The sequence below is a fragment of the Podarcis tiliguerta genome, assembly GCF_965153285.1.
Source record: "Podarcis tiliguerta genome assembly, chromosome: 13".
NCBI classification, from domain to species: domain Eukaryota; kingdom Metazoa; phylum Chordata; class Lepidosauria; order Squamata; family Lacertidae; genus Podarcis; species Podarcis tiliguerta.
Window position 1 is genome coordinate 13,149,630 of NC_139546.1, and position 25,877 is coordinate 13,175,506.

At 46.0% G+C, this 25,877-nt stretch overlaps 2 protein-coding genes and 1 long non-coding RNA gene across 8 annotated transcripts in view; 2 read left to right on the top strand and 1 right to left on the bottom strand.

Annotated features, from left to right (window-relative positions):
• Positions 1–13: 13 nt before the first annotated feature.
• On the top strand, positions 14–24,665 carry DBF4B (DBF4B-CDC7 kinase regulatory subunit). Of its 4 annotated transcripts, none has more exons than XM_083407741.1 (13): positions 14–477; positions 3,755–3,862; positions 6,012–6,181; positions 7,087–7,260; positions 10,526–10,576; positions 13,082–13,151; positions 16,103–16,155; positions 17,210–17,246; positions 19,275–19,320; positions 19,655–19,762; positions 20,387–20,507; positions 22,073–22,194; positions 23,258–24,665. In XM_083407741.1, exons 2-13 carry the CDS (start codon positions 3,826–3,828, stop codon positions 24,084–24,086), a joined length of 1,818 nt encoding a protein of 605 aa, XP_083263867.1. In that variant the 5' UTR covers positions 14–477; positions 3,755–3,825; the 3' UTR covers positions 24,087–24,665. The 4 variants fall into 4 exon arrangements, 3 of the variants coding, with proteins under 3 accessions (XP_083263867.1, XP_083263868.1, XP_083263866.1); XM_083407742.1 differs by having other exon boundaries at positions 193–444; XR_014503976.1 differs by lacking the exon at positions 14–477 and adding an exon at positions 3,067–3,181 and having other exon boundaries at positions 22,030–22,194; positions 23,258–23,396.
• On the bottom strand, positions 10,603–19,310 carry LOC310661681. Of its 3 annotated transcripts, none has more exons than XR_014504053.1 (4): positions 18,725–19,310; positions 17,189–17,369; positions 15,466–15,579; positions 10,603–11,696 (listed from the first exon to the last, which is right to left on the bottom strand). It is a non-coding gene; the product is annotated as an uncharacterized lncRNA (long non-coding RNA). The 3 variants fall into 3 exon arrangements; XR_014504054.1 differs by having other exon boundaries at positions 10,603–11,724; XR_014504052.1 differs by lacking the exon at positions 15,466–15,579 and having other exon boundaries at positions 10,603–11,724.
• Positions 24,666–25,032: 367 nt separating the features above from the next.
• ADAM11 (ADAM metallopeptidase domain 11) overlaps positions 25,033–25,877 on the top strand; it is a gene marked incomplete at its 3' end in the record, with an annotated part of 74,641 nt that continues 73,796 nt past the window's right edge. Inside the window, exon 1 of the mRNA XM_083407649.1 lies at positions 25,033–25,857. The remainder of the gene's footprint in view (positions 25,858–25,877) is intronic.

Genomic DNA, 25,877 nt, shown 5'->3' on the forward strand with positions numbered 1-25,877 from the left:
CGCATGGGCAGTACGGGCCAGCTCTCCCTTAACCGCCTCCTCAGGAGGTTTGCAGAAAGGTCTGAGGCGACGCCCGTGAAGAGTCGTTTTCTCTCCCTGGGCGCGCGGGAGAAAAAACGACGGCGAAAGAAACCAGCCCGTGTCGCTTCTTGGCTACCCAGAAGCCGAGGGCGATGAGAGAAAAATAAAAACGCGTTGCTGGGAACTCGCGAGGATATGTCACGGGAATCATTCAGACGTGCTCGGAAAACCCCAGAGTTGCTTCCATTCTGCGTGTCAGCGCAATACTCAACTGCACACCCTCGTTTCGCTCCATGGGAGACTTGCCCCCCCCCCCAAGGAAGCGCGCGTAGGGTTGGGGTTTAGAGAGACCCGCCTTGCAAACCGCCTCGGTGAAATGCTTTGGACAGATGCTGCTGCTTTCAGAGCGATCCTTGCTCGACGGTGCGGTCTCTCCCCTTCCTTGGAGGTTTTGAAGTAAGAGGTTTTTTTAGATGGCCATCTGTGATGGATGATCTAGCTGAGATTCCTGCACGTGCAAGGGGTTGGAGTAGATAGCCCTCGGCATCCCAACTCCACAATTCTTTGCAGAGGGTTTTGCCATTTGGAGCGATCCGCTCCAGCCCTTTGTCCTGACAGCCCTGGAATTCCTCACTCTTCCAAGATAAACATTACCCTGGAAAGATTTACTTTCCCAGACATAACGCACCTCACACCGTCCCAGTCACTCACCTGCTAACATGCTCCAGTTGGTCAATGTCCTCCTTAAATCGGAGCATCCAGAACATGGGCGTATAGCCAAGAGGCTGCCCCCCCCCTAAATCAAGTACCGTAAATAAATAAAAATACTTAACTGACTAATTGTGTTGCAGTTAACCCAGTTCTGCCCACCCAACCCAAGCCCTGGCCTCCAAAAAATAAATCCTGGCTATGCCCATGATCCTGAACTAGTCAGTGTAGATGATCCTCATGGTTTTCTCAACAGTTTCCACTGTGGATGGATGTGTGGATCCAGAATTAGCCTCCACAGTCACGGACTCACTGGTAAGACCGTGTTCATGGAAGACAATCTTACTCAGCTATGAGTGATCGCCAAAGAAGAAGAAGAAGAAGAAGAATGGAACTCATACGTATACACTGCACGTTTAGAGCACATTTGAAGGACATTATTTCACCAAATAATTACTGTATAGACACTATAGTTTGTTACAGGTTGCTGGGAATTGTAACTGATGGGTAAACATCAATGCCCAGGATTCTTGGAGGGAAACGATGTGTTTTGAATGTACATTAAAGGTATAGTGTTTTCACAAGCATAGACTCTTTTCACATGATCAGACACCACCACTCATTTTTAAAAAATGAGGCCAGCATTTACTCACCACCAGTCTCCTGGCATCTGACCCATTCTCCAGTAATTCTGAAAGATCACCATCAGTAGCTCTGAAATACAGTAAAGTGTATCAATACAGTAAAACATCAAGCCAGCAGAGAAGGCAGTTTAAAACTGTCCTCAATAGTCGGGAAACACCTAAGAAGAAAGTTAAGTTTTTATGAGGGGAACATACTGTCAAGGAGGAACAAGTTCTTAAAAATCCCTCATCCAAATTCAAATGGCAGGTCAAATTCAAATAGCTGTTCAATTTTTCTTATATTTACTTTTAAAATACTAAAAACATCAAACAGCTACAGTGCAAGGTTCAAGTAGCAGGTCAAATGTATGGTGTTCAGCACAGGCGAGTGAAACCAATCTGTCTTTATAGCAAGTGTAGGAGTCTGGCAACTAATCAGCCACCTGCCTCTGCTAGTCAATCGATTCCTCATGCATACCCCTGTTCGAGCCTACCGTATTTCAGATGTGTTTGTTCCACAAAACAGGTGCCATCGGAAGCCCCTTTAACACCCTGTATGCTGTGAAATGAAAATGTTCAGAAGTCATTAAATATATATATATACTTGGAAAGATAGTGCTACACAGAATCAATGCTGGCCGATCCGAAGGTCAGCACTTCGAATCCCAGCGACAGGGTGAGCTCCCGTTGTTCTGTCCCAGCTCCTGCCCACCTAGCAGTTTGAAAGCACCTCAAGTGCAAGTAGATAAATAGGTACCACTCCGGCGGGAAGGTAAATGGCATTTCCATATGCTGCTCTGGTTTGCCAGAGCTCGCCACATGACCCAGAAGCTGTCTGTGGACAAGCGCCGGCTCCCTCGGCCTATAGAGCGAGAGGAGCGTGTAACCCCAGAGTCGTCTGTGACTGGACCTAATGGCCAGGGGTACCTTTACATATATGTATGTGTATATATATATATATATGCAGGTTTTGGTGTCCTCGGGTGTCTTCCCGTGTAAAAGTTGGGGTGTCTAGGCGACGTTTCGACACCCCAACTTTTACACGGGAAGACACCCGAGGACACCAAAACCTGCATTCCTGTACCCGTGAAAATCTACGAAAGCATATATATATATATATATATGCACACACCCGCACAGTGGTACCTCGGGTTAAGAACTTTATTCGTTCTGGAGGTCCGTTCTTAACCTGAAACTGTTCTTAACCTGAAGCACCACTTTAGCTAATGGGGCCTCCCGCTGCTGATATATATATATGGGGGCAGCTGCCCCACCCTGCCCTCCCATGGCTACACCCATGGCTTCAAGTGGACAGCCCTTTCAAAAGAGGACTGGTTCATGTAAAACAGGATACATCAGCACCCCACCCTCGTGCCATGTGAGCCCATGGTTTTTTATCGGAGCCCGAAGCAGTTGACTTTCAGCCCCATAACCAATAAATCCAATGAGCTCCACTTAGTGGGTGGGAGAGCATAGCTGCAGCGTAGGATATGTAGCCTGTTTTATGAAGTAACCATGAATAACAAGGAAATCAGAGGCAGAGAGGTGGTGCTGAGTGAACCTCTCCCTCGCCTTTCACTTGAAACCGCACTCCGCCACTTGCTCCCTTTCCCAATGCATAACGCGATCCGAATTGCATCTGGAGGCGTTTCCTTTGTAAGCTTCCCTCTCTCAAGCCCCTCCCTCTCCCCTCAGTTTTGCCCTTCCCGGCCGCCGTAGCTCACAAACTCTTTAACAACTGTAGCTATTGGCAGGAAATTTAAACTTGGTCCATTGTCAGTTTCGGGAAAACAAGGTCTTAAATTCATGGGCGGATGAAAGTTTTGCATGTAAGTAAAACGTTCGGCTTTTAAGAAATGCTGGCTGAGGATCCCACTGATGGGATCTGCTTAAAGCCCTTTACTCATTTGCAGTGTTTTTGGTCTCGTGAACGTGTTTGTTCACACATTATTGCTATTCCCTTCGCTGTGTTAATGGGCGCCGCTGTGATTTTGCCTGGTGTTCCCCAGTGAATGCAAGAGTAATGATTCCCCAGATACTCTGTGTGTTCATTTATTTTTTTGAATGGACAACGTGCCTGCAAGGGCGGGTTCGGTGCGGGGTTTGAAACATGCGAGTCATTGTGAAAACAAAGCAGTTTTTGTCATGTGAATTTGGAGGAAAAGAAAGCTGTGAGTTGGCTGAGGCATGCTTGGGGTGCAGTTATTCTCTCTTTAAGGGCCTGTTACAGGGTTAGTGCATTTGACTGCTTTAATATGAGAAGGTTTTCTGGTCTGCAGTACAGCAGAACTTTTATCTGTGCTCTTGGGACCTCTTTGTTTTAAATATTCTTGGAGCTTCAGCAAATGTCCTCAGAAAATGACAACTTCAAGGCTGATAACTTTATTTTCCTTTTATTTTAGCCTTCTGAAGTGATTGTTTTTTTATGCTGAGGATTCTGCTGGCCTAGCCCATCCCAGCTTTCTCTGCTAAAATGGCTGACTGGACGCTTCGGCACTGGCAAAATCTCGGTGAGTGAATGCACCCATGGGGTTATATTCAGGTCTCTTTCTAACTTTTACTCAGAGTAGACCCACTGAAATGAATGGCTATGGCAAACTTGGGTCCCTTAACTTTGGTGAGTCTGCTCTGAATAAAAGCTGAAAACAACACACAATCTCTAGATGAGGCAGAGTCCCCTAGCCAGCATAGATAACTGTGGATTTATTTTTATTTAAAATGCTTCTATGCTGCCATTAAAAGCAAAAGCTCTCTCAAAGTGGCATCCATAAAAGCAGCCTAATGCAATCACAAATAAAAAAGATTGACAAGCCAATACATAATAAAACAGACAGATGAAATTAAAGTCCAATATAATCAAAATCAACAGCAGCAGGAAAACACAGCAATTTCTTTTATTTCCAAAAATTGTCAAGGCAAGAAACTTGGCAAGAATAGTTGAGTTCTCGGATCTTTCCAAGAGCCCAGTTGATAAAGAGTTCCAGAGCCTTGGGGCTACTCTGGAAAATGTTCTCCCCTTTCTATATGCCAATTTAATTGCACTTGGTGACAAGCAGGACTTCCACCTGTTCGTTTATTAAAATACTGTACTTACATACAACAATTTATTTAAAAAAATAAGTATGGCATATAACAAATATATATACAATAGAAACCAAAACCACAGATCACCAACTGACTGTAACAAAAATGATTTTTTAAATTGACTACAAAAACCTGGCAGCATAAAAGTTTTCCCAAAAAAGAGAGTAAAGATTAATACAGAATACACCTGCTGAATCTCTGTTGGGACAGTAATCCACACGATTGGGCTGATAACACTGAGGACTTGGTTTTGTTTTTGATATCAGACGTTGCGCTCAAAGTGCTCTTGGGCCTTCAAATAACTTGGACCCAAACCATTTTAAGGCTTTAAAAGAGAAAGAAAGGATACGGAGTTCCTTTCACATTTCATTTTTAATTCATTACCTGCTTTTCCGCACTGGTGTACTCAAGGCAATTTACAACCCATAGAAGTGATGAAATAATGTACAACATAAATCAGTAACAATTCAGTCCAATGTAAATAAGTCCTCATGAGTAGTGTTTTAAATCAGGTAATGTAAAATTCAATAGATGGTGAAATAATATCTACTAACAGAATATTGGCAAGTTATGGTTTTGATGCAGAGGAAGGGTGCTTTAGTCCCAGTGAAATCGGTGGGCACAACTGAAGTCCCATTGGTTTCAAAGGGACTAACACTGCAATCCTGTGCATGTTTACTCAGAAGTAAACCTTAGTGTTCAGTTGGGCTTATACCCGGATAAGTGTGCATAGCATTGTAGCTTAAAGGATGGCTTAAGGCTGCAATTTGTACATTATACAGTCATACCTCGGGTTACAGACGCTTCAGGTTTACTTCTGGGTTTTGGCACTCATGCATGCGCAGAAGCGCCAAATTGTGATCCGCACATGCACAGACGCAGCGCTGTGGGTTGCAAACATGCCTCCTGCACGGATCACGTTTGCAACCCGAGCATCCACTGTAGTTTACACACTTCTGAGCAGACATACGTAAGATTGCCCTGTAATTTTCTCTGGCTTCAACCCAATAATGAAACCAAGTCACTCTGAATGATTACAACAGACCTTTAGTTATAAACAGCAAAGATGCAATATATAGAACACCATCGACCTCACAAATGTTTAACATAGGGGCAAGGTCACATCAATTTACAACATTCCATTTATTTATTAATTATTGCATTTTTACCCTACCTTTTTTTCCCAAAGGGTTCAAGGTAGTATACACTGTTCTCTTCCCGTTTTATCCTCACAGAAATCCTGTGAGGTAGGTTAGACTGAGAGACAGTAACTAGCTCAAGGTCACCAAGTGAGCTTCATGGCTGAGTGGGGATTTGAACCCGGGTCTCCTGGGGTAACCACTGTGGTGCCTTCCAGATGTTGTTGACGACAACTCCCATCAGCCCCAGCCAGCATTGCTAATGGTGAGGGGTGATGGCTATCGTAGTGTGCAAGAACTGGCGCGCAGCATGTTGGCTATCCCTGCTGTAACCACTACACCACACTAGCTCTTGGTGTGGCAAACAGAAATACCTGGCAGAGGAAAACAGCGAAGAAAGCAATGTGATTGGACAACATCCCTCATTACTTTGCAGCCAGTCTAGATGGCCGCGCCCAGAAGAGCCAGTTGAAAGCGACAAGGAAACGAGAGGAGGCTGCCCGTTCAGCCAGAAGCCGTCCTTTGGTTGGGAAATCTTTCTACCTGGACCTCCCCAGGGGCAAGAATCTGGAGTTTCTGGCAGAGAGTGTGAAGCAACTGGGTGGGGTGAGTACAGTGGGCTTGTTTTTCTTACTGGTCTCCGTCAGGAAAGCCAATGTTAGTTCAGTCAGGCATAATTGTAACTAGAACCAATTTGACAGGGAGGACTCCATCTAGAATGCCTCTGAGCATATGCAGAATGAGTGTCCCTCATCCGTGAGTGGACAGAGTTTGCCCATTCCACCAGGAAGTGCCATGTCTCCAGGGAAGCAGGTGTGGCTTCCACACAGGCAGGAGTCCCAACATTTTTCTTTGTGCCAGTTCAGCACTGTAGCACAGTTAGATCAGAAATGGGTAGGTCATCAGTTTAAACGTGCTAGCTTACTATTGGCTCAGTCAAGAGATGTGGATGGTCTTTTCAAAGTTCATTTCTATTGGCCACCCTCATGCAACTTAACCGCAGGGGAAACTGGGAAATACTGAGTTTTTCCTTGCATTCTGTCGTCTTTTCCTTAAGGTGCTGCAGTTTTGGAAGCAGAACAGGAAAGACATTTCCACAAAATTGTCAACTGTTCCAAATTACCGATCAGAGTTAAAAAAAATATATGAACCGGAAGCATTGGTTGGTTGCACTGATTATAGCTTCCTGAGGGAATCCACTTGGCATTGTGTGAATATTGCATGATGTGTCTTAACAGACAGGCTTGTTTGTTAGCAGGATTGGCACCACACATGCACCGTAGGCTTCCCCCAAAGAATCCTGGGAATTGTAGTTACTCCTCATGGAGCTACAAATTTCATCACCCTTAACAATCCACCATTTCCAGGATTCTTCTGGGGAAAGTGCTTTGAATGTATGGTGTTATGTGTGCAGCTGTCGTGATTCATTCCAAGCAAGAAATGTCCACCATTAATCAGTCAAGATGAATGATCAGCTATGAAACTGACTTCCTGTTTGTTTCTGGCTCCAGGTTGTTGAAAGTTTTCTGAGCAAAGAAGTGACTTGCGTTGTCTCCAGTAGCCAAGAGGCCAGGCGGGAGAGGTGGATGGAAAAGCAAAGTAGTTCTGCGTTGAAGGATGCTCAAGCTGGATCCCGGCCTTCTGCAGAGCTCAAAAGGGGTCCCCTGCACAAGCCAATAGACACCGTAAGAGATACGGCGGGGTGGGGACTAAGACTAGGAGTTTTATGTATTTTTTCGCAATTGAACTGTCCACCACTACCAGTGCTCTCCTCAAATCTGGAGAGCTGGGAGAAAACCCAGAACAAGTTTGTTTGTTATTGTATCTATATCTCACCTTTTCTTCAAGGAACTCAGGGTTGGTATACACACCTCTTCCCCTTACCCCATATTATCTTCACAACAACGCTGTGAAGTACCGTATTTTTCGCTCCATAAGACACACCCGACCATAAGACGCACCCAGTTTTTAGAGGAGGAAAACAAGAAAGCAATGCAAAGCCTCTTGAGCAAAGAGGCAGGAGCGCTCCCGCTGCACTCAAGAGGCTTTGCGTGGCTATCCCTGAAGCCAGAAGAGCAAGAGGGATCAGTGCGCACCAATCTCTCTTGCTCTCCTGGCTTCAGCGATAGCTGCGCAGCCTGCATTCGCTCCATAAGATGCACACACATTTCCCCTTACTTTTTAGGAGGGGAAAAGTGCGTCTTATAGAGCGAAAAAGACGGTAGGTTAGGCTGAGTGTGACTGGTCCATGGTCTTCGTGGCTGAGTGGGGATAAGAACCCTGATCTTAAATGTTGAAGTTCAACACTCTAGCAATTAGTCATACCTTGGATCCCGAACGCCCTGAAACTTGGACATTTTGGCTCCCGAACGCAGCAAAGCCGGAAGCCATTGTACTGGTTTGCAAATGTTTGTTTGGAACCTGAACTTCCTGCAGCCAATCCGAAGCCACAATTTGGTTTTCAAATTATTTTGGAAGTCGAACGGACTTCCGGAACGGATTGGTGGTGCACAGGAAGAGAGGGAGGGGAAATCCCATTGCCTGGACAAAAGTCCTTGTGCTGATGGGACAAGTGCATTGAATACTGCCCTAAAAATTCACTTCCTTTTTGTGGCATGCTAGCAGCCCCTGCGCTCAGTATGAGAATTACTAGGCTACTTAAATATCAACCTTGCCATGCAACCTTTTTTTTTTTTTTTGCTCTGAATTCTTAAAGAAAACCTCTGGGCTTTGAAGCATGTTTTCAATTGACATTTTTAAAAGATGGATTAGTTCATGGGGGGGGGGACTTCACTTGTTCCATGTTTCCCAGTACCTTTTTCTTTTCTTTTTTAATGCTGGAGACCAAGAATAAAGGAAGGGAAGGGGTTCTCTGGCTCTGGTTCTGTTTGAGGCAGGACACTGGTCCATCTTTGGACCAAATTAGATGTGATGTTAATAGCGTGAATGAAACAAGCGGGCATCTTTTTGTAAACAACAATCTTTTGTATACAATAGGAGTATAGCATCTAGATCAAGGGAAGTAATAGTGCCACTGTATTCTGCTCTGGTCAGACCTCACCTGGAGTACTGTGTCCAGTTCTGGGCACCACAGTTCAAGAAGGACACTGACAAACTGGAACGTGTCCAGAGGAGGGCAACCAAAATGGTCAAAGGCCTGGAAACGATGCCTTAGGAGGAACGGCTAAGGGAGCTGGGCATGTTTAGCCTGGAGAAGAGGAGGTTAAGGGGTGATATGATAGCCATGTTCAAATATATAAAAGGATGTCACATAGAGGAGGGAGAAAGGTTGTTTTCTGCTGCCCCAGAGAAGTGGACACGGAGCAATGGATCCAAACTACAAGAAAGAAGATTCCACCTAAACATTAGGAAGAACTTCCTGACAGTAAGAGCTGTTCGACAGTGGAATTTGTTGCCAAGGAGTGTGGTGGAGTCTCCTTCTTTGGAGGTCTTTAAGCAGAGGCTTGACAGCCATATGTCAGGAGTGCTCTGATGGTGTTTCCTGCTTGGCAGGGGGTTGGACTCGATGGCCCTTGTGGTCTATTCCAACTCTATGATTCTATGATTCTAACCACATATAGGCCTGCAGTGACCCAGAAGTAGAGTTAAGCCCTTTCCCTTCTGCCATGGTACCAGCAAAAATCCCCCCTACTTTTATTTACATCAGGATGGAAGCCCATGTTTATCACCCATCACTGTCGCCAATGGGGAGATTTTTTATTTTTTTGCAGACCTGATGTTATTTAGGCCATATAGCAAAAACAGCAAAGTGCATGCTATTTCCAATTTACATGATTGTCATGTCTAGCTCAGCCTTTTTATCTCTCTCTACTGCCGAAAAGCAGTTTTACTTAGCAGTGCAGAGGTTCCTGCCCTTCCCCCACCTTTATTGTTTAGGCTAAAAAGAAGAAAAATGTGCACGAGCCTCTTTAGTCCTAATAAGCTGCAGAGGTTTTATCAGACAGATAAACATTTTCTTCCAGTGTTTGGGCTAGCTGGGAAGAATGGCTACAGCTGCTTTTTTAAAAAAGCAATTTTTTTATTTAAAAAAAATTGGTCTTTCGTTGCCTTGGATGCAAAACACCCTTCTGGTGGGACAGGGTTTCAAGCATCAGACAGCCGCGCCCCATTTTACCATTAAAAAAAATATCACTTCAACCAAACCAGGTTTTCGAGTGCTTACTGTCACTTATGTCTTCTCTAAGAAGGGGAGATCTGGATAGGCATTCCATTTGCTGACCTTGACATAAGTTTTGTTTTTGTTTTTTCATCCCTGGCCATAGCTGCTCCTGCTCCCCGTATGTATGTATGTATGTATGTATGTATCTGTCCAACTGTCCCTTCCCAGTTCTGATTTTAAGAAGTCCAGCTGTGATGCCCCAAAACCCATTAAATTGAACTAAAAAGGTAAAGGGACCCCTGACCATTAGGTCCAGTCGTGGCCGACTCTGGGGTTGCGGCGCTCATCTCGCTTTATTGGCCGAGGGAGCCAGTGTACAGCTTCCGGGTCATGTGACCAGCATGACTAAGCCGCTTCTGGCGAACCAGAGCAGCACATGGAAACACTGTTTACCTTCCCGCCGGAGCGGTACCTATTTATCTACTTGCACTGGCGTGCTTTTGAACTGCTAGGTTGGCAGGAGCTGGGACTGAGCAACGGGACCTCACCCTGTCGTGGGGATTCGAACCGCCGACCTTCTGATCGGCAAGTCCTAGGCTCCGTGGTTTAACCCACAGCACCACCCGCGTCCCACTGTTAAACTGGACTAAGAGCGCACAAATAAGCCTAATGCCTAATGCTTATGAAGAAGTGATGAATAGAAACAGATAAAGCCCATTGCCAAGACCTGTGAAATCTGATTTCTCCATTTGTTTTAACCTGCTCTTTCCTTTGTCCCAATTCTTTCCCCTCCCCATTCTTACCCACACCCTTCCCAACTCTTTATGCAGAACCTGATCAGTCGTGGGAAAAAGCTCTTGCATAAAGCCATCAGGGGTCAGGTGAGCAACCCTACCAATCACTTTGTTCATCCTTGGGGTGGGGTGATGGGTCACAGTTGTGGATGAAACAGCAGAGTTGAAATGCAACCAATAGGTAACCTAGCTCAAGCCCCTGCTTGCATTTAAACTGAACAATAATTCGGTGAGCCGAAGCTCAGCCCTGACAAGACTAAGATGCTGTTAGTTAGTGGGTGGTTCCTCTGACCAGATGAGTGGAGTTCAGCCTGTTCTAAATGAGGCTGCACCACCCCAGAAGGATCAGGTTTGTGGCACTGAGGATTCTCTAGGGTCCTCTTCTGTTGCTTTATTCATTTATTTATAAGCATTTTAAAAACTGCTTAATATTTAAAATCTCTTACATAAAACAGTATCATAAAAAAACAGAATTATTTTTTTTATGAGTCATAGAGAACCTGGGCAAAAATAGGTCTTTTGAAGCAACTTATGGATGATGTAGAGAGGGAACGATATTCCAAAGGATGGGGGCAGCAGCAGCTAATGCCCAGTTTTAGGTGATGGGTGCAGGGCCTCAAGTAAAATTTCCCCAGATGATCCAAACGATCTTAACAGGTCTGTACAGGGGCAGATGGTCTTTCAGGTAACCTGGTCCCAAGATCATTGGGGCTTTTGTGTGACCTTGAACATGGCTTGGTAGCTAATCAGCCACTGCTGTAGCTCCCACCTTACAGGTAAAGTATCTGTGAGTCCAGGTACTCTAGTTAGCACCCTTGCTGCAACATTCTGTACCATCTAGTCCAGTCTCAATGCATGCCTCACTATAGTCCAGTTGTGAGGTTACCAATGCATGAATCACAGTGGCCAAGCTATCCTTGTCCAGGTGAGGGTGTAACTGGCAAACCAACCTAAGTTGGTAATAGGTGCTCCTCACCAGAAAGACTGCCTAGCCTTCCAGCGACAAAAATGGTTCTGGAAGCACCCCCAAAGCACGTACCTGTTCCTCCAGAGGGAGTGCAATTCTGTCCAGAACTGGTAATCTGTTGTGCCTGGGAATCACTTCCTTGCACATTCGCCTCCTTACCAGAATTCAGTCTTAGTTTCCTGGCCCACATCCAGCTCTCCATTACATCCAGGCACCGGTTCAGAACAGTCACTGCATCTCCTGATTCAGATGTAAAAAAATCTCTAATCTATGTGCAATATAAAAACAATATCCATTAGAACAAAAATACAATAATGTTCTTTAGGGTGCAGTCCCATGAGTGGAGTTTCCCCAGATCTAAGTGGTCTTATAGGACTGCACAGGGGCAGGCAGTCTTTCAGGACACCGTGGCCAATGGTATCAAAAGCCCCTGAGAGATCAAGCAAAAGCAACAGAGTTGTACTCCCTCTGTCTCAAAACTGAGCTTTAACCCTGACTGAGACCGGTTAATGTAATAGACATAGGTGGCCTCAATGGCACAGAGTGTCTCCCCCCAGCTTTGGTTGGTGGTCCAGCTGTACCCATACCTGGGCAGGGATGGCCTGGCTGTGGTGACCTATTTCCCAGTATCCTCTTGATTGGATTACTGCGATGGACATAGGGCTAGCTGGTGTCAATGCAGCCACCAGATTACCCAGGGGACTAACACTAGTATTGGCACAACTGCACTTGCTATCTATAGGTTTTGGGGACCAATTCAAGGTGCTACTTTTAACCTATAAAGATTTATACAGCCCAGAACCACAATACCTGATTGACTGCTTCTCCTGGCAAGATTATACCAGGACTTTATGAGGGTCATCTGAGGCCATTTTCCTTGTGCCTCTTCTGAGAGAGGCTTGAAAGATGACAATACAGAGAGAGTCCCCCCACCCCACCCCTCACCTGTGAAATGCTCTCAAAATGAGACTCACTTGGCACCAACACTGACATCTTTTGGGTGCCAGGTTCAGGCTTTAATTTTCATCCTGGCTTTCAATGAAATTTCACCCAGGTGAGTCAAGGCTAGTGTTGGGTTGGGTTGCTAATAATACCCCCTCCCCCTTGGAAGCAGATGTTTCCTCTCTATCATGTATTTATTAGAGTGTTTAGGTTTTAATTGTGGTTGTTTTTAATGATTTCGTACGTTTTCAAATGTGATGGTAAGTTGCCTTGTGTCGGGTGACAGACAAAACAAATAGATACATTAATAATCTAGGACTCCCCCATGCAATCCAGAGAGCAGACATACTACAGAAATATGGCCACCAAGCAGGTAAGTTTCATGTGCTGCAGGGGAGACAGAAAGCTCTCAGGGTTATTGTCAAAGATAATATAGGTGGTATGCGCTTGTATGCCAGACAAACACCAGTCACTATTAGTGGTAGTCTGTTGCTCCATGAGAAAGCTGGGGGTTGGCCTTCCTGAGACAGCAGAGTACTGGCAAGACAACCTTTGAGTCGGTGAGTTACCTTGGTCCTACACCTCTTTCGTGAAAAGTATTCTCTCTGCCCCACCTGATTTGTTATAGGTGCTCTGATTAGTAATTGCCATATACATTCTCTGTTTTTCTTTCTTTCTTTCAGGATAGCACCTGTGGCAACAGCATCCTTGCCACTTCGCGATCCTGGGGGGTACAGATTATACACATAGATGGTATCCTTTTTCTAATCTGGAGTGGGGTGTCCATTCAGATGGCTTTGCAAAGATAAATCATGTCTTGCAAAAGAAACACCTAGTCTGACAGTGAAGGAAGAGCTCTCCCAAATATTTTACCAGCGTGGCTCCTTGATTCCCACAAGGGCTCCCTACCTAAAAAGGCAACTTCTGTGAGCTGACGTTTTGTGGGTTTCTTTTTGCATCTTGAATTAAAGGGTATGGTTTTCCCCCTGTGTAAGTGCCCAACCTAGCAGAAATCTTGCTACCGCCCCCACAAAAATAAAAATTAAAAAATTAACACTTCCCGGGATTCCCTAAAAGGATCCTGTATGGTTGGAAAACACAATTTGTGTGCTTCTTTCTTCCAGGCAACTTGAAAGTTTCTCCCACCCCAAGGTCCTGTTAAATCTTAATATAAAATTTCCTGTCCTGCTATAGAGGCTTAGGGTGGGTTGTCTGATGCTGCCTTTGTACCTTTGTAACAGTCTGGGAGGCAAGTTGGGCTAAAGAAGGTGCTTGTCTGAAGGTACCAAGTGAGCTTTGTAATTGAGCAGGGATACAAACCTGGATCTCACAGCTCAGTACTAGACATCATCCTGTATAATAGGTAAATAAGAGAACATGGGGCAGATTCTGGAGTGCATGGAGGGTATAAAATGATGAGAGACAGAGCTAGGGATAGATGTGTCTATTTTAGTCTGTGTCCATTTTGCATACATTCAGGCATAAATCCTTTCGATTCTGTTTTTTGCATGAATCAGCAAACCTTTTTTTAATCTTCATGAAAACTTGTATTTATATTTTATCTCGATAGATCTAAACCTAAAAGGGACGCGGGTGGCGCTGTGGGTTAAACCACAGAGCCTTGGACTTGCTGATCAGAAGGTCGGCGGTTCGAATCCCCGCGATGGGGTGAGCTCCCGTTGCTCGGTCCCTGCTCCTGCCCACCTAGCAGTTTGAAAGCACGTCAAAAGTGCAAGTAGATAAATAGGTACTGCTCCGGCGGGAAGGTAAATGGCGTTTCCGTGCACTGCTCTGGTTCGCCAGAAGCGGCTTAGTCATGCTGGCTGCATGACCCGGAAGCTGTACGCCGGCTCCCTCGGCCAGTAAAGCGAGATGAGCGCCGCAACCCCAGAGTCGGCCACAACTGGACCTAATGGTCAGGGGTCCTTTACCTATCTAAACCTATTTTATCCTAAAATATGGGTTGCAACGCCAAAGGATTTGAATTCTGCCTTCAACTTACTTTGAGGTTTAGGGTAGGGATTTTAGCTCTGGCAGAAAGTGTGCTTAGCACACAGAAGATTCCAGGTTCAATCTCTGGTTTAAAGGATCAGGGATCTGGTGATGGGCAAGTTCTCTGTGTTGGACCCTGTAAAGCTACTGCCAGCCAGACTAAACTACTTGGCTAGGTGGGCCAATATAAGGCATTTTCCTGTGCTACATATAGGCTCTATTTAGATGCAGACCAATATGCTCCAGTTATTAGAGCAACTAGTTAAGAGTGCATGCTTGCTCAGAAAATGATGGATTTCAAAATGGGAAACCTGATGTAAATCAATGATTTAAATTGGTCTTTTTCCCCGAGTGATTTAAATCACCTTGATTTCAATCGATAACACCGCATTGTAGAGGCAAACCTCTTTTCTGCATGAAATAGCGCAATGCTTTTTCCTTGCCGGAAGGTGGCAGGCCAGAGCAATGGATGGAAGAGCTTTTCATTGGTATGGGGTGGTTGCCGGGGAGATTTTCCCTCATTCTCTTCTGCATGGGTCTTGATTAGGATTGCTGACAGTCTTACTAGCTCTGACTCCCGTGGCTCAGCAGATTGATCAACAGACATTCTTCTCCACTGAAACGCCTCATTTGCTGAGTTGTATTTTTGTGAGTCAGTCTGCTGCTAAATGCACCGGGGTGGGCCTCTTTTCTGTCAATTGGCAACCATAGCCTTAATTGGACCAAAAGACTGATGTAGTTCCAGCCTCTTCCTTACCAGGGAGGCTGGAATGACATAAGCAAGTGCTACCAGGTAATTTATGTGATTCGCTATACAAAAAGCTTTGCTTCTGTACAATGTGTGCATATTATTTTTTTTAATGCACATGTTCTGTCCTGCTCATTCAGTTTCAGAATTGTTAAGCATATTTAGCAGGTGTCCTGCAGGATAAACCTGTTGAGATGTTGCAGAGTTCTTTGTGGAATCAGTACTGCTTCAGCAGCGAGCTTATGAAAAAGCTGGGATGGGAGAAAAGAAGGCTTGTTCCTCAACCTGAGCGCTTGTTGGTTCATGCAAACATTAGACAAACATTACCTTAATTGTGGGGCCCTATCTCTCCTTTATGCCTCATTCCAATCCCTCTGTCAATTAGTTTCTGACACAGCTTACTTAAATTGTCGGCTGATCAACCCTGTTCCTGTGCTTGATCTGCAGAAATCAGTAGGTAAATTTTAAGTTAGCTTTTTCCACGGTGTGAAGATAAGTGTGATCACTTGCTACTGTCTGCTGATCAGGCTGCTGTTCAGGGCACAGCTGCAGCAGCTGCTTAAAATTTGGTGACCTAACAAGTGCTCAAAGTTGGTTTGATAACTGGGTGTGGCCTCTTTCCCCCTCCTTCTCTCTTCTCCCCCATCCAAGTGTTGAAACTGTGAGGTTGTGTCCACACTCCCATTTATTCCACATGAAGTACTAGCCCACCCCTGGCTTGAGAAGCAGTGTACAAATGATTTTAGCTATAAACAATAGCTCCCTGTTGTTTCTTTTGAAACACAATGTGTTGATGCGTTCTTTCCCAACCCAGATATGATCTGAATTGAGAAACGCCTTCCTGAGTTTTAAGCCAGCAATGTATATACTGCCTGAGTTAAGTTGTGCTCCTGTTCCTCCACTCTTATCTTTTTCTAGGGGGTAGAATACAATGTTGTTCTCCTTAATGGCCCTTCCTCCTCAGAAATGCTGTCCTACATACGATTGTTGTCTAAGAAGCACCCTTCCACGGCAAAGGTTGGTAACGTTAAGAGGTACATTTTTGTGCAGCTTTTATGATTTCAGGATCGTAACAGGCCCGGGAAATACCATGCTTAAAAGGTAAAGGGACCCCTGACCATTAGGTCCAGTCGTGACCAACTCTGGGGTTGTGGCCAGCATGACTAAGCCGCTTCTGGTGAACCAGAGCAGCACACGGAAACACCGTTTGCCTTCCTGCCAGAGAAGTACCTATTTATCTACTTGCACTCTGACGTGCTTTCGAACTGCTAGGTTGGCAGGAGCAGGGACTGAGCAACGGGAGCTCACCCCGTCGCGGGGATTTGAACCGCCGACCTTCTGATCGGCAAGTCCTAGGCTTTGTGGTTTAACCCACAGCGCCACCCACGCTCCTCAGGATCGTAACAGGCCCAGGAAATGCCATGCTTAAGATGTGGTAAATCCTGCCCTACAGCAGGAAGGGCAGGATAAATCATGGCCCTTCTTTCTGTGGCTGATTGACACCATTTGTCTGGAAGGTTAGGTGCCCGCACGACTGAAATGATTGTGGCCCTATTGGCTTCCCACAAACGGACTCGGTTTTTGTCGCACCCCAGAGCAGGAGAGATTTAGCTAGAAGACTTTTGAGGCTGTTTTCCAGGCATTTGCCAATTCTTAGGAGATCATTTCATATTATGCAAACAGGTTCTCAAAAGCACAATGTAACTGTGGGGTAGAAGACTGAGAATTTGAACCTGGGTTTGGGGAGACTACAGAGGTCCGCCTCTTCCAGGGGTTGTGGTTTCTAGTTCTAGAGCACACCAGCATAACCCACTTTCATATGCTCTGGTGTTACATAAACTGCCATGTGAACAAGCATGTTCCCTGACCATTGGCACTGGGAGAATGGTTGGGACACCATCTGCTACATGCACTGGCGGTCAGTGCTGCTGGGACCAGCTGCCAGAAACCTTGAAGACCTGCTGCCGTGTGCATTTAGGGGTTTTTTTTTGCCTGCCTCTGTCAGCCTTTTTAATGCTTGCTGCACATTCATTGTCCTGACATCTCTTACTGTGTATTTCCCCTGGGTTAGGTGAAGTTGGTTGCTTCTGGGTTCCAGCCTTCGGAAGGTAAGCATGGAGGTTTCAGTGTTGCTGGAGGCCAGGGGGCGCCCTGTGTTGTCACCTGCTGCCCCCCATCGCCTTGCATAAACTCCAAAATTCATATTGCGGTTTGGTGATGTCCACTCTGTACTTAAATGAGACGGGGAGAGAAAGCCAGAGAGGTTTGCTACAAGAAAACGTATATAAAATAAAGAGACTTGAGTCAGTTCCAATTCTGAACACTTAAAAAAACAGAACTCTGAATTGGAGGGAGAAAATTTGGCTGCAGACAAGAAACAGGAAGAAAAGTTGCAGATCTGTGAGTAGGAAACAGCATTGTCCAGATCAGTTAAAGTCCCATCACTTCATCTTGCTTTTCCAAGCAAGTGTTGCATGTTTCCAAGCCTCGCAATAATAAAGAGCTAGGCCCTTACACTGGGTTGTGCTAACTCTGAAGTTTTCAACCTTTTTGAGTCCGCGGCTCCCTTGACCAAACAATTATTTATGTGGCACCCCTGTGGGTCTCAGGAGCCCAGTTATGTCACCTCTTCCCTGCAGAGCTTGGCAGCCTCTCACTCTTTATCGAACACCCTTCCTTGTGGGGCGTTTCCTCAGCCTCCTCCCCCCTCTCCTTGGGAGTCCTCTGAGCAGCTGTCGCTGCCCCTGGTCTCTGAGCTGCCCGCCCTCCCCCAGAGAGAGGTGCCTTCTCACACTGCCCCCCAGGGACCTGGGACTTGTCTGTCCATTCCCAACAGCAGGGACTGGCTGGCTGGGCTGCCTTGCCTGCTTGCTTGCTTACTCTGAGGCCACTTCCGCTTCTGGCAACTGGCACCCCCTGACCAGCCCCAGAGGCACCATTTGCCTGCAGAGCTTGTAGCCAGGTTTGCTGCAACAAACAACTGTGCAAGCCTTTGGGAGGCAGAGATGCAAGAGGGCATCAGAGATGGAAGGGAAAGAAAGAGGGACAGAGGTCAGTGTTGCTCGCAGCACCCCTGACCATCATTCAAGGCACCCCAGGGTGCCACGGAACACTGTTTGAAAACCACTGTGCTAACTTACCGTATTTTTCGCCCTATAGGATGCACCGGCCCATAGGACGCACCTAGATTTTGGGGGGGGGGGGGAATAAAGGGGGGGAAATTATTCCCCCCCCCCAGGCGTGTTTTGCCCTGCGTGCAGCTTTGGCATCGCTCTGGGAGCTTGTGGGGCTGGAGGAGGGGGAAGCCTGCATTCGCCCCATAGGACGCACATACATTTCCCCTTCATTTTTGGAGGGGGAAAAGTGCGTCCTATAGGGCGAAAATACAGTATTTATTTTTCTTGTGTACATTTTAGCATATGCTTTGTATGCCATGGTGGTGGTGGTGTTGTTGTTTGTTATCTATCCACCCTTCACTCTTAAGGTCCCAGGATGGGTTACAACAATTAAAACACAATACTAAAAACCAATTTAAAACAACTTCCAATCGCAAGCATAAAACGGGTCCTAAAAATATACAGCTCACTGTACATTATTTGCTCTCTCTGTTGCCTCTTCCCCCCCTTCCAGGGAAATCTCCAGTGTTCCCTTGGTATTTAAAACTGCTGATGGGCTTCCTTTGTGCCGGCGACAAGGTCCAGCCACATCTCCTGTTCCCTGGAGATGTGCTATTGTGGCTGCCAGTTCTGGACTGTCTCCCACTTGCCAACAATGCAGCGTTGGCATGGTGCTGGCACGGTGCCTGCCCATGAGGCAGGCTGTTGTTTTAATATAATAATCGCCTTGTTGCACAGTGTTTAAGTAACAGTCACCTGCAACAGCTTGCTCAGCTGTTTCCCCCCAGAGCTGGCTGCTTAACTGCAATCCTTCTCCCTCCCCCCCCCCCGACTTCCTCAAATCTGTAATGACTTGATGCTTAGCTTTTTAAAGAGAGGTGTCCGGGCTACCTAGCTTCCTGTGACCTTTCCACTAATCCAAAGTCTGGGATGCTGGGGGCTGTATCTATCTTTCCTCTGATATTTTAATAACGAGAGCTGCCAACAATTGCTTTTCTTCTTCTCCTGTTTCTTTTCTAGTAGTAAGGCTGAAAGCTCCATTCCTGAAAATTGAAGATGAGAGCAGGTAAGAGTCATGGAGTACGGGACTCTCCCCTGCCTATTAATTTCTCAGAGACTGGAAGCTTGGTGTCACCTGGCTCTGTCGAAGCAGTCCAGTTCCCCTTCCCTGGCCTCTGATGTAGAAACTCTTCAATCTTTCCCACATAATGCAGGGTACGGGTTTCTCTGGTAAACCCATTGAGAGGTCCGTGGGAATAAAATGGGTAATGATGTCTCCCATCTTGGCATGATTCCCAGCTATCCCTCCATGTAGGTGGATCTCTGTACATGCTGCCTTCCCAAGGGCCATTCTTGTTCATTTCCCAAGTACTTACTGAGAGTTTTTTCGCTCTGTCTAGGCAACTCAGGCCATTCTTTCAACAATTCAAGAATTTCCCCCAACTGTATTTCCGGCCGCTGAGAAGACATAGCCCATTTCAACCCCCACGAACCTCTTCCAGCTCAAAGTAAGTGTTTGTGGGGGGCGGGTGGGTAAGGGAGCTAATGGCGTGGGAGGAAAACTTAGGAAGCTCTGCTAATAAATATACAGTGGTACCTCGGGTTACATACGCTTCAGGTTACTTACGCTTCAGGTTACACACTCCGCTAACCCAGAAATAGTGCTTCAGGTTAAGAACTTTGCTTCAGGATAAGAACAGAAATCGGGCTCCGGTGGCGCGGCAGCAGCAGGAGGCCCCATTAGCTAAAGTGCTGCTTCAGGTTAAGAACAGTTTCAGGTTAAGAACAGACCTCCAGAATGAATTAAGTACTTAACCCGAGGTACCACTGTACAGGACAAATCAAATCTGCCCATGTGGTGGGGAAACCAGGTAAATAAACTGGAATCCTGCCCATAGCACCAGCTATTTTTGCCGCAGGTGTAGAAAGGGAAGCCACAAAAATATTGTTGGGCAGGCCTGAAGTTCAGAAAACAAAGGTAGTCCTGGATGGGACCCCCAAGTGCTGAGGAGACTATAAAAATTTTAAATTGTGTCAACAAATCTGAAGGCGGGGGGAACAAAGTAGGATACTGGGTTTGTGCAGCAGGGGAATGGAATGTCCTGAATATGTTTGTTTTGCCCTTTCTGCAGAGCACCTGAAAGCAAACGGTCACCCAATGAACTCTTCCCTCCTTCGGCCTGCTGTATCATGCCCAAACCACAGAAAGGCTACTGTGAATGTTGTGAAGAAGTCTTTGCAGAGTTGCAGATGGTAAGAAAATCCCTTGGCCCAGACCTGGGCTTCCTCTGAAGGAGAACAAGCCGACTTATACCAGTGTCTGCCCAGTCCTGGGACAACTACCTACATTCTGAACTGCATATGCTAAAGCTACACCAGGCTTTGCAGCTTCGGCCTTGGAGGATGTAACCTCTGCTCCATTGTGGTACTAGGTCTAAGCTAGGCAGGGTACTAAAGCCTTTTCCTATACCAATTTATATCATGTTCAGCCTAGTGCTGTGCTGAAAATGTGCCCTGCTCTTTTTGTAAACCTGTTTGCAGGCCATGGCAGCATTTGGGGGATTTATGCAATTTTTGGAGGAAGCATGAGGAGAATATTAAATTTTCAGTGGTGAAGAGCTTTACCCGAAGAATGACTTTACCCCCAAAATCCTCGAAACAGCTGGTGGCTACATCTGCCCTGCAATGACATTTCTGAGTGGCCTTGCATCACAGCATAGTGTTGTTCCAGGTGAATTGTACAGTGGTATCTCGGGTTAAGAACTTAATTCGTTCTAGAGGTCCTTTCTTAACCTGAAACTGTTCTTAACCTGAGGTACCACTTTAGCTAATGGGGCCTCCCGCTGCCACCACGTCGCCACGTTTCTGTTCTCATCCTGAAGCAAAGTTCTTAACCCAAGGTACTATTTTTGGGTTAGTGGAGTCTGTAACCTGAAGTGTCTGTAACCTGAAGCATCTGCAACCCGAGGTACCACTGTATATGGAGGTGGGCTGAAATAGAATTCCATTTTTATAAAGGAAATAGAAAGCCTTTGTTGCTTGTGCCATTTTTCAGGTAAAGCTCTTTGCCACTCCAAAAATTTCACAATTTCCCCCCATCCCTTTACACACACACACACACGTGACCACTTTGAAGATGTGCAAAAGGTTCCCATTGGAATTTCAGACCCAGCTCTCATTCAGCCAACTGTCTGGCTTTGGAGACATCAGCACCATTAGCCATGTACTAACAGGCTCATCTTTGCAGCATAAGGGATAAATCTGCTTGTGTTTTTAAAGAAGCTGAGCTTTTCAGGAAGATACGTTCTGTGATAGTGTTGCATTCTGTGCTCTTACAGAATCCCAGCATATGCACAGCTCTGGGTACTAATGTCTCCCAGGCCTGGTAGTGCAGATGTCACTGAAGAATAAATGCATTCAGTGCTGAATAGACTGGGAGGAGGGACAAGTCCTCATGCCTTTGTTTATCCCTCCTGAGAATTAAAAGTCTGGTAACTTCCTTGGAGACCAGTGGTTTTCTGTTGTGCAGAATGCAAACCCCCAAATTGGTCCAGTTTCTTAAATATTGGCACAAACATATTCCGTTGGGCACTGATTTAGTATTACTCCCTCTCCCCCTGGCAGTTCTATTCTTTTCTTTGGTGGGTAAGCTCCTGAGGTCGTATCAGTCTTCCCAGCTCCTAAACAAGGCAATTCCTCACTGATTTATTTTGTCTGGATGCTTAAATAAAGAGGTTTGCTGGTACAGAATCTTTCATTTCCTTCCCATCTTCAGACCTCCCCCCTTGCCTCTGATGCAGCCGTTTTGCCTTTTGCAGCACCTTCAGAGTCAACGGCATAAAGAATTTGCGCTGGATCCGTCCCACTACACTCTCGTGGACAGCATCCTCTCTCAACTGACCAACGACTTCGTGGTTTCTTCCTCCTCTCCACCACTGAGGTGAAAGTTTAACTCATGGGTTTTGGAGGGGGTAAAGAGTTATAAGTATCTAGCTCTTTTTGAAGGACTGAGGAATCACTGCATAAATCTGATGAGTATTGTGACTGTATTCAGGGATTCTGATCTACAGTTGTAGAAACTGACTTGGCAGGACGTTCAGGATGGACAGAAGGAAGCACTTCTTCATGCAACATAATCCTGGATTGCCAATAGTACATGTAAAAGGGATTTACAGGTCTTACTAGACCACAAGTTTAGCATGAATCAACAGTGTGATGCAGCAGCCAAAAAATCTAATCAAGGGGAGTAATAGTCTTGCTCTATTCTGCCTTGGTCAGACCACACCTGGAGCCTTTTGCGGGACGGTTTAGGAAATTGGGTATGTTAAGCCTGGTAAAGAGGAGACAGAAAGGAGATATGATAGCCATCTTCAAATATCTCAAGGGCTGTCACATGGAGGATGGAGCAAGCTTGCTTTTTCCTGCTCCGGATGATAGGACCTGAGCAAATGGATTTGTGTTACAAGAAAGGAGATTCTGACTAAACATCAGGAAGAACTTTCTGACAGTAAGAGCTGTTCAACAATGGAACAGACTCCCTCGGAAAGTGGAGGCCTCTTAAGCAGAGGTTAGATGGCCATTTGTCATGGATGCTTTAATTGAGATTTCTGTATTGCAGGGGGTTGGACTAAATGACACTTGGGGTCCCTTCCAGTTCTTTAATTCTATTATTCCTTTCATTGCTTGTGACAAAAGTTTGTCTAGGTGGCTCAACAATATAGAAGAATATCTGTCTTATGGTCATGCTTCTGACTGAAGAATAAAACCCACGGTGGGGCCATTTTATTTCGTTTAGTCTCTCTAAAGCAGTCCAATGACATTGTTCTTTGTGTAATATGATAAAATTAAAACTTCCAGTAGAAGAACTGAATAGAAGCAGATCATTGGCTTGGGAACACTAAAATAATGATTTATTTTTTAAAAGGTACGAAAAATATATTCACCTGGGTCCCAAATGTGCTATATTTATATCATTTGCTATGTTTATATTCTCTTCCTCTTAGGGTGCCTCCCAGTGCCTGTAGTGGTGACTATTCTGAATTTCGTTTGGAGGACTATTGCATGTTTGCTGGAGGACAGACTGTCAACCCAGAGGCTTCAGCTCACTTGCTCGAGGACCAAGACTTTCTCCATCTTGCAGAGTTACCCCTAGAGATGCTCCTCACCCCAGTGCCATTTGGATCCCTGGGGTCAGCATCTGAGCATCACAAAGCGGGCAGACTGGTTGCCGGCACTCGCTCAGAGGCTGCAGCCTCCGCTGAGGCCGACCGCGGTGCCGTTCCCCAAGAGAGGGGGCTCTTAGTTCAGCCTGCTGTGCTGTCTCGGAAACGCAAGCTCTCGGGCAGCCTGCACGGGCAGGCAAGAAAGAAGCGAGCCTTATCCAAGCATCCCTCAGACGACAGGTTGCCGGATGAGAAGTTGCTGCTCCCTAGGAACCAGCAGGCTGGCACGACAGGATGCCCTCCGAATCAGATGGCTTCCAGACCCCTCGGCTTCTCTGCGGTACCATTCAGCAACCTTGGCCCCTCACACTTAACTTGGGACAGTCTGTCTTCTGAGCCTCTTGCTATAGACACCGGCTGCCTCCAAGACGCAGCGCAGCAGCTGGGCCAGGGCGAGGTGGCTGCTCTTTCTCCCTGTCAAGGGAAGGACGCATGCATTTCTTGGGACTTTCCCAGCCCTAGTATTGAATCAAGAAGCATGTCTGGCTTCCCCATGGGCAAGCACATAGCCCCCACGCTGCTGGGCTCTGTGGACCAGCACTGCTTGCCTTTCATGGATATATCTGAACTAGCTTGGTGTGTTACCTCATCAACTGGGCCTAGGCCCTAGCCTTCTCTCTGCTCTTCTCTGCCCACTGACTAGTCTTTCTCCTGAGGCAAAGAGCCCTCCTTCCATGTCAGAATGGGATAAACTGCCTTCCATCGCCCCTTCAAGAGCTTGACGGATGCTGCACTGCTAGGGACCTGCGTCAGCCTGTGTGAGGCAGCAACTATGAATCCCATCTTTGTTCTGTGCCCCTACAGAAAACAGCCAATCTCAGGCTGCAAGGAGGACTAGGGTTACAGGAATAGCCGTATGGAGATGGAGGGGACTCAACAGCAGTTGGGGCTTGTGTGGAAAACTGGATAAGCTAGGCTTCACTTCCAGAGGCCTGCTTCCTCTGCTCTGCAGCCTCCTCCATCTCTGTTTCCTATGCCCTCTCTTTGCTCTGCCTCTTTCCATCTCTGAGCTTCTTTCTCCCTCACTCCTCTTCCAGGCGGGCTACCGCCAAGTCTTCCTTTCTCCTCCAGTATCCTACGGAGTCAGGATTCATCCTTACAAGTGCTCTTTGATTTGTATGCTTCTTTATGTGGCTTTTTTCTGCTCTGCGCCCCCTTTGAACCGAAATAAACAACGGCAAACACTTGACTGCACTTGTTCCATGTCATTTTCCTTTAAGGTCCTGGTTACCAAAATTCACTCATTCCTCTATATCCAGCTTTTGAATTCATGGAGAGCATAGCTCCATTGGTAGAGCATAAGACTCTTCAGTCTCAGTGTCGTGGGTTTGAGCCCCACATTGGGCAAAAGATTACAATTCCATGACTCTCCCAACTTTCTGCTTCTCTTTATGAATATCTCGCACCCTTGAATCCCACATTGCTGTTAAATTGTGATTCTACTCTTGCAATATTAATATATAGAATTTAAGATCTCCCGCTTCGAGACCCCACAAAATGGTGACTTCCCAGGATCCCTTGCAGAAAGCCTGTTTTTTGCTCCACTGGGTCAAGGTTTCCCTCAAAGTATCTGCCATCTCCACCTATTGACTCAAAAGAGATTAGATCACCTCTCCCTTCATATTATTACTTGAGCGCATCTACATCAGATATGTGGGTGGATCTATATTTGCTTTGGGATCCTCTCAGATCAGAGCACAGACCGTTAAACATAGATGCACGATGAAGAAAAGAAACATTCTAAGCCAGTCATCTTTATATACAGAGTTCTTAAAAGTTCTCATTCCCTGACCTCACATAACAACATCTTAAAGGTCACAATAGCTATCCTAACTTTTAAATATATACTTTAAGGTTTCCTTTGTCTCATTTCTCTTTGCCCCTCCCCCACCTCTCTCTCCCTCAGAATCGCAAACTCATTTCCTAACTGCCACACTCCTCCAGTCACTCGGTTCACTCTCCTGTTGTCAATCGTTTTCCCACTAACAGTTCTGTCCCAAAACCATCTTGCGGCTCAAAAGCGATCAACTGCCCAACCCCATATAACACCTGGCAACTTTTGTGGCGGGCATACTGATACCCGAATGTCAAAAATGCTATAACGCGGCCCAGCTTCTGTAGAGGTCTCCCTCAAATGGTGCTCGCCTCAGAATTGAACGCTCTGCTTTCCCCACTCCATATCTTACCTCCTGTAATTAGAGATAACTGTTATGCTATGTATGCAGGTTGAACAGAGTAAAAGCCTCATGGGTGGAAATTAATATTTCACCCTGCTCACAGATTTTGACCAAAAAAAATACATGTTTAAATCATTACAGGAGAAATGTATCCTTTCAGCAGCAGTGTCACGGCAGAACGTACAACATGAGTATAAAGCTGAGGTAACATTTGACCCAAATGT

Coding starts and splice junctions, on each gene's coding strand:
- DBF4B (XM_083407741.1), top strand. CDS start 3,826: ATGGCTGACTGGACGCTTCGGCACTGGCAAAATCTCG. Junction 10,577..13,081: donor ATAAAGCCATCAGGGGTCAG/GTGAGCAACCCT, acceptor TCTTTCTTTCAG/GATAGCACCTGTGGCAACAG. Junction 22,195..23,257: donor TCCTCCTCTCCACCACTGAG/GTGAAAGTTTAA, acceptor TCTTCCTCTTAG/GGTGCCTCCCAGTGCCTGTA.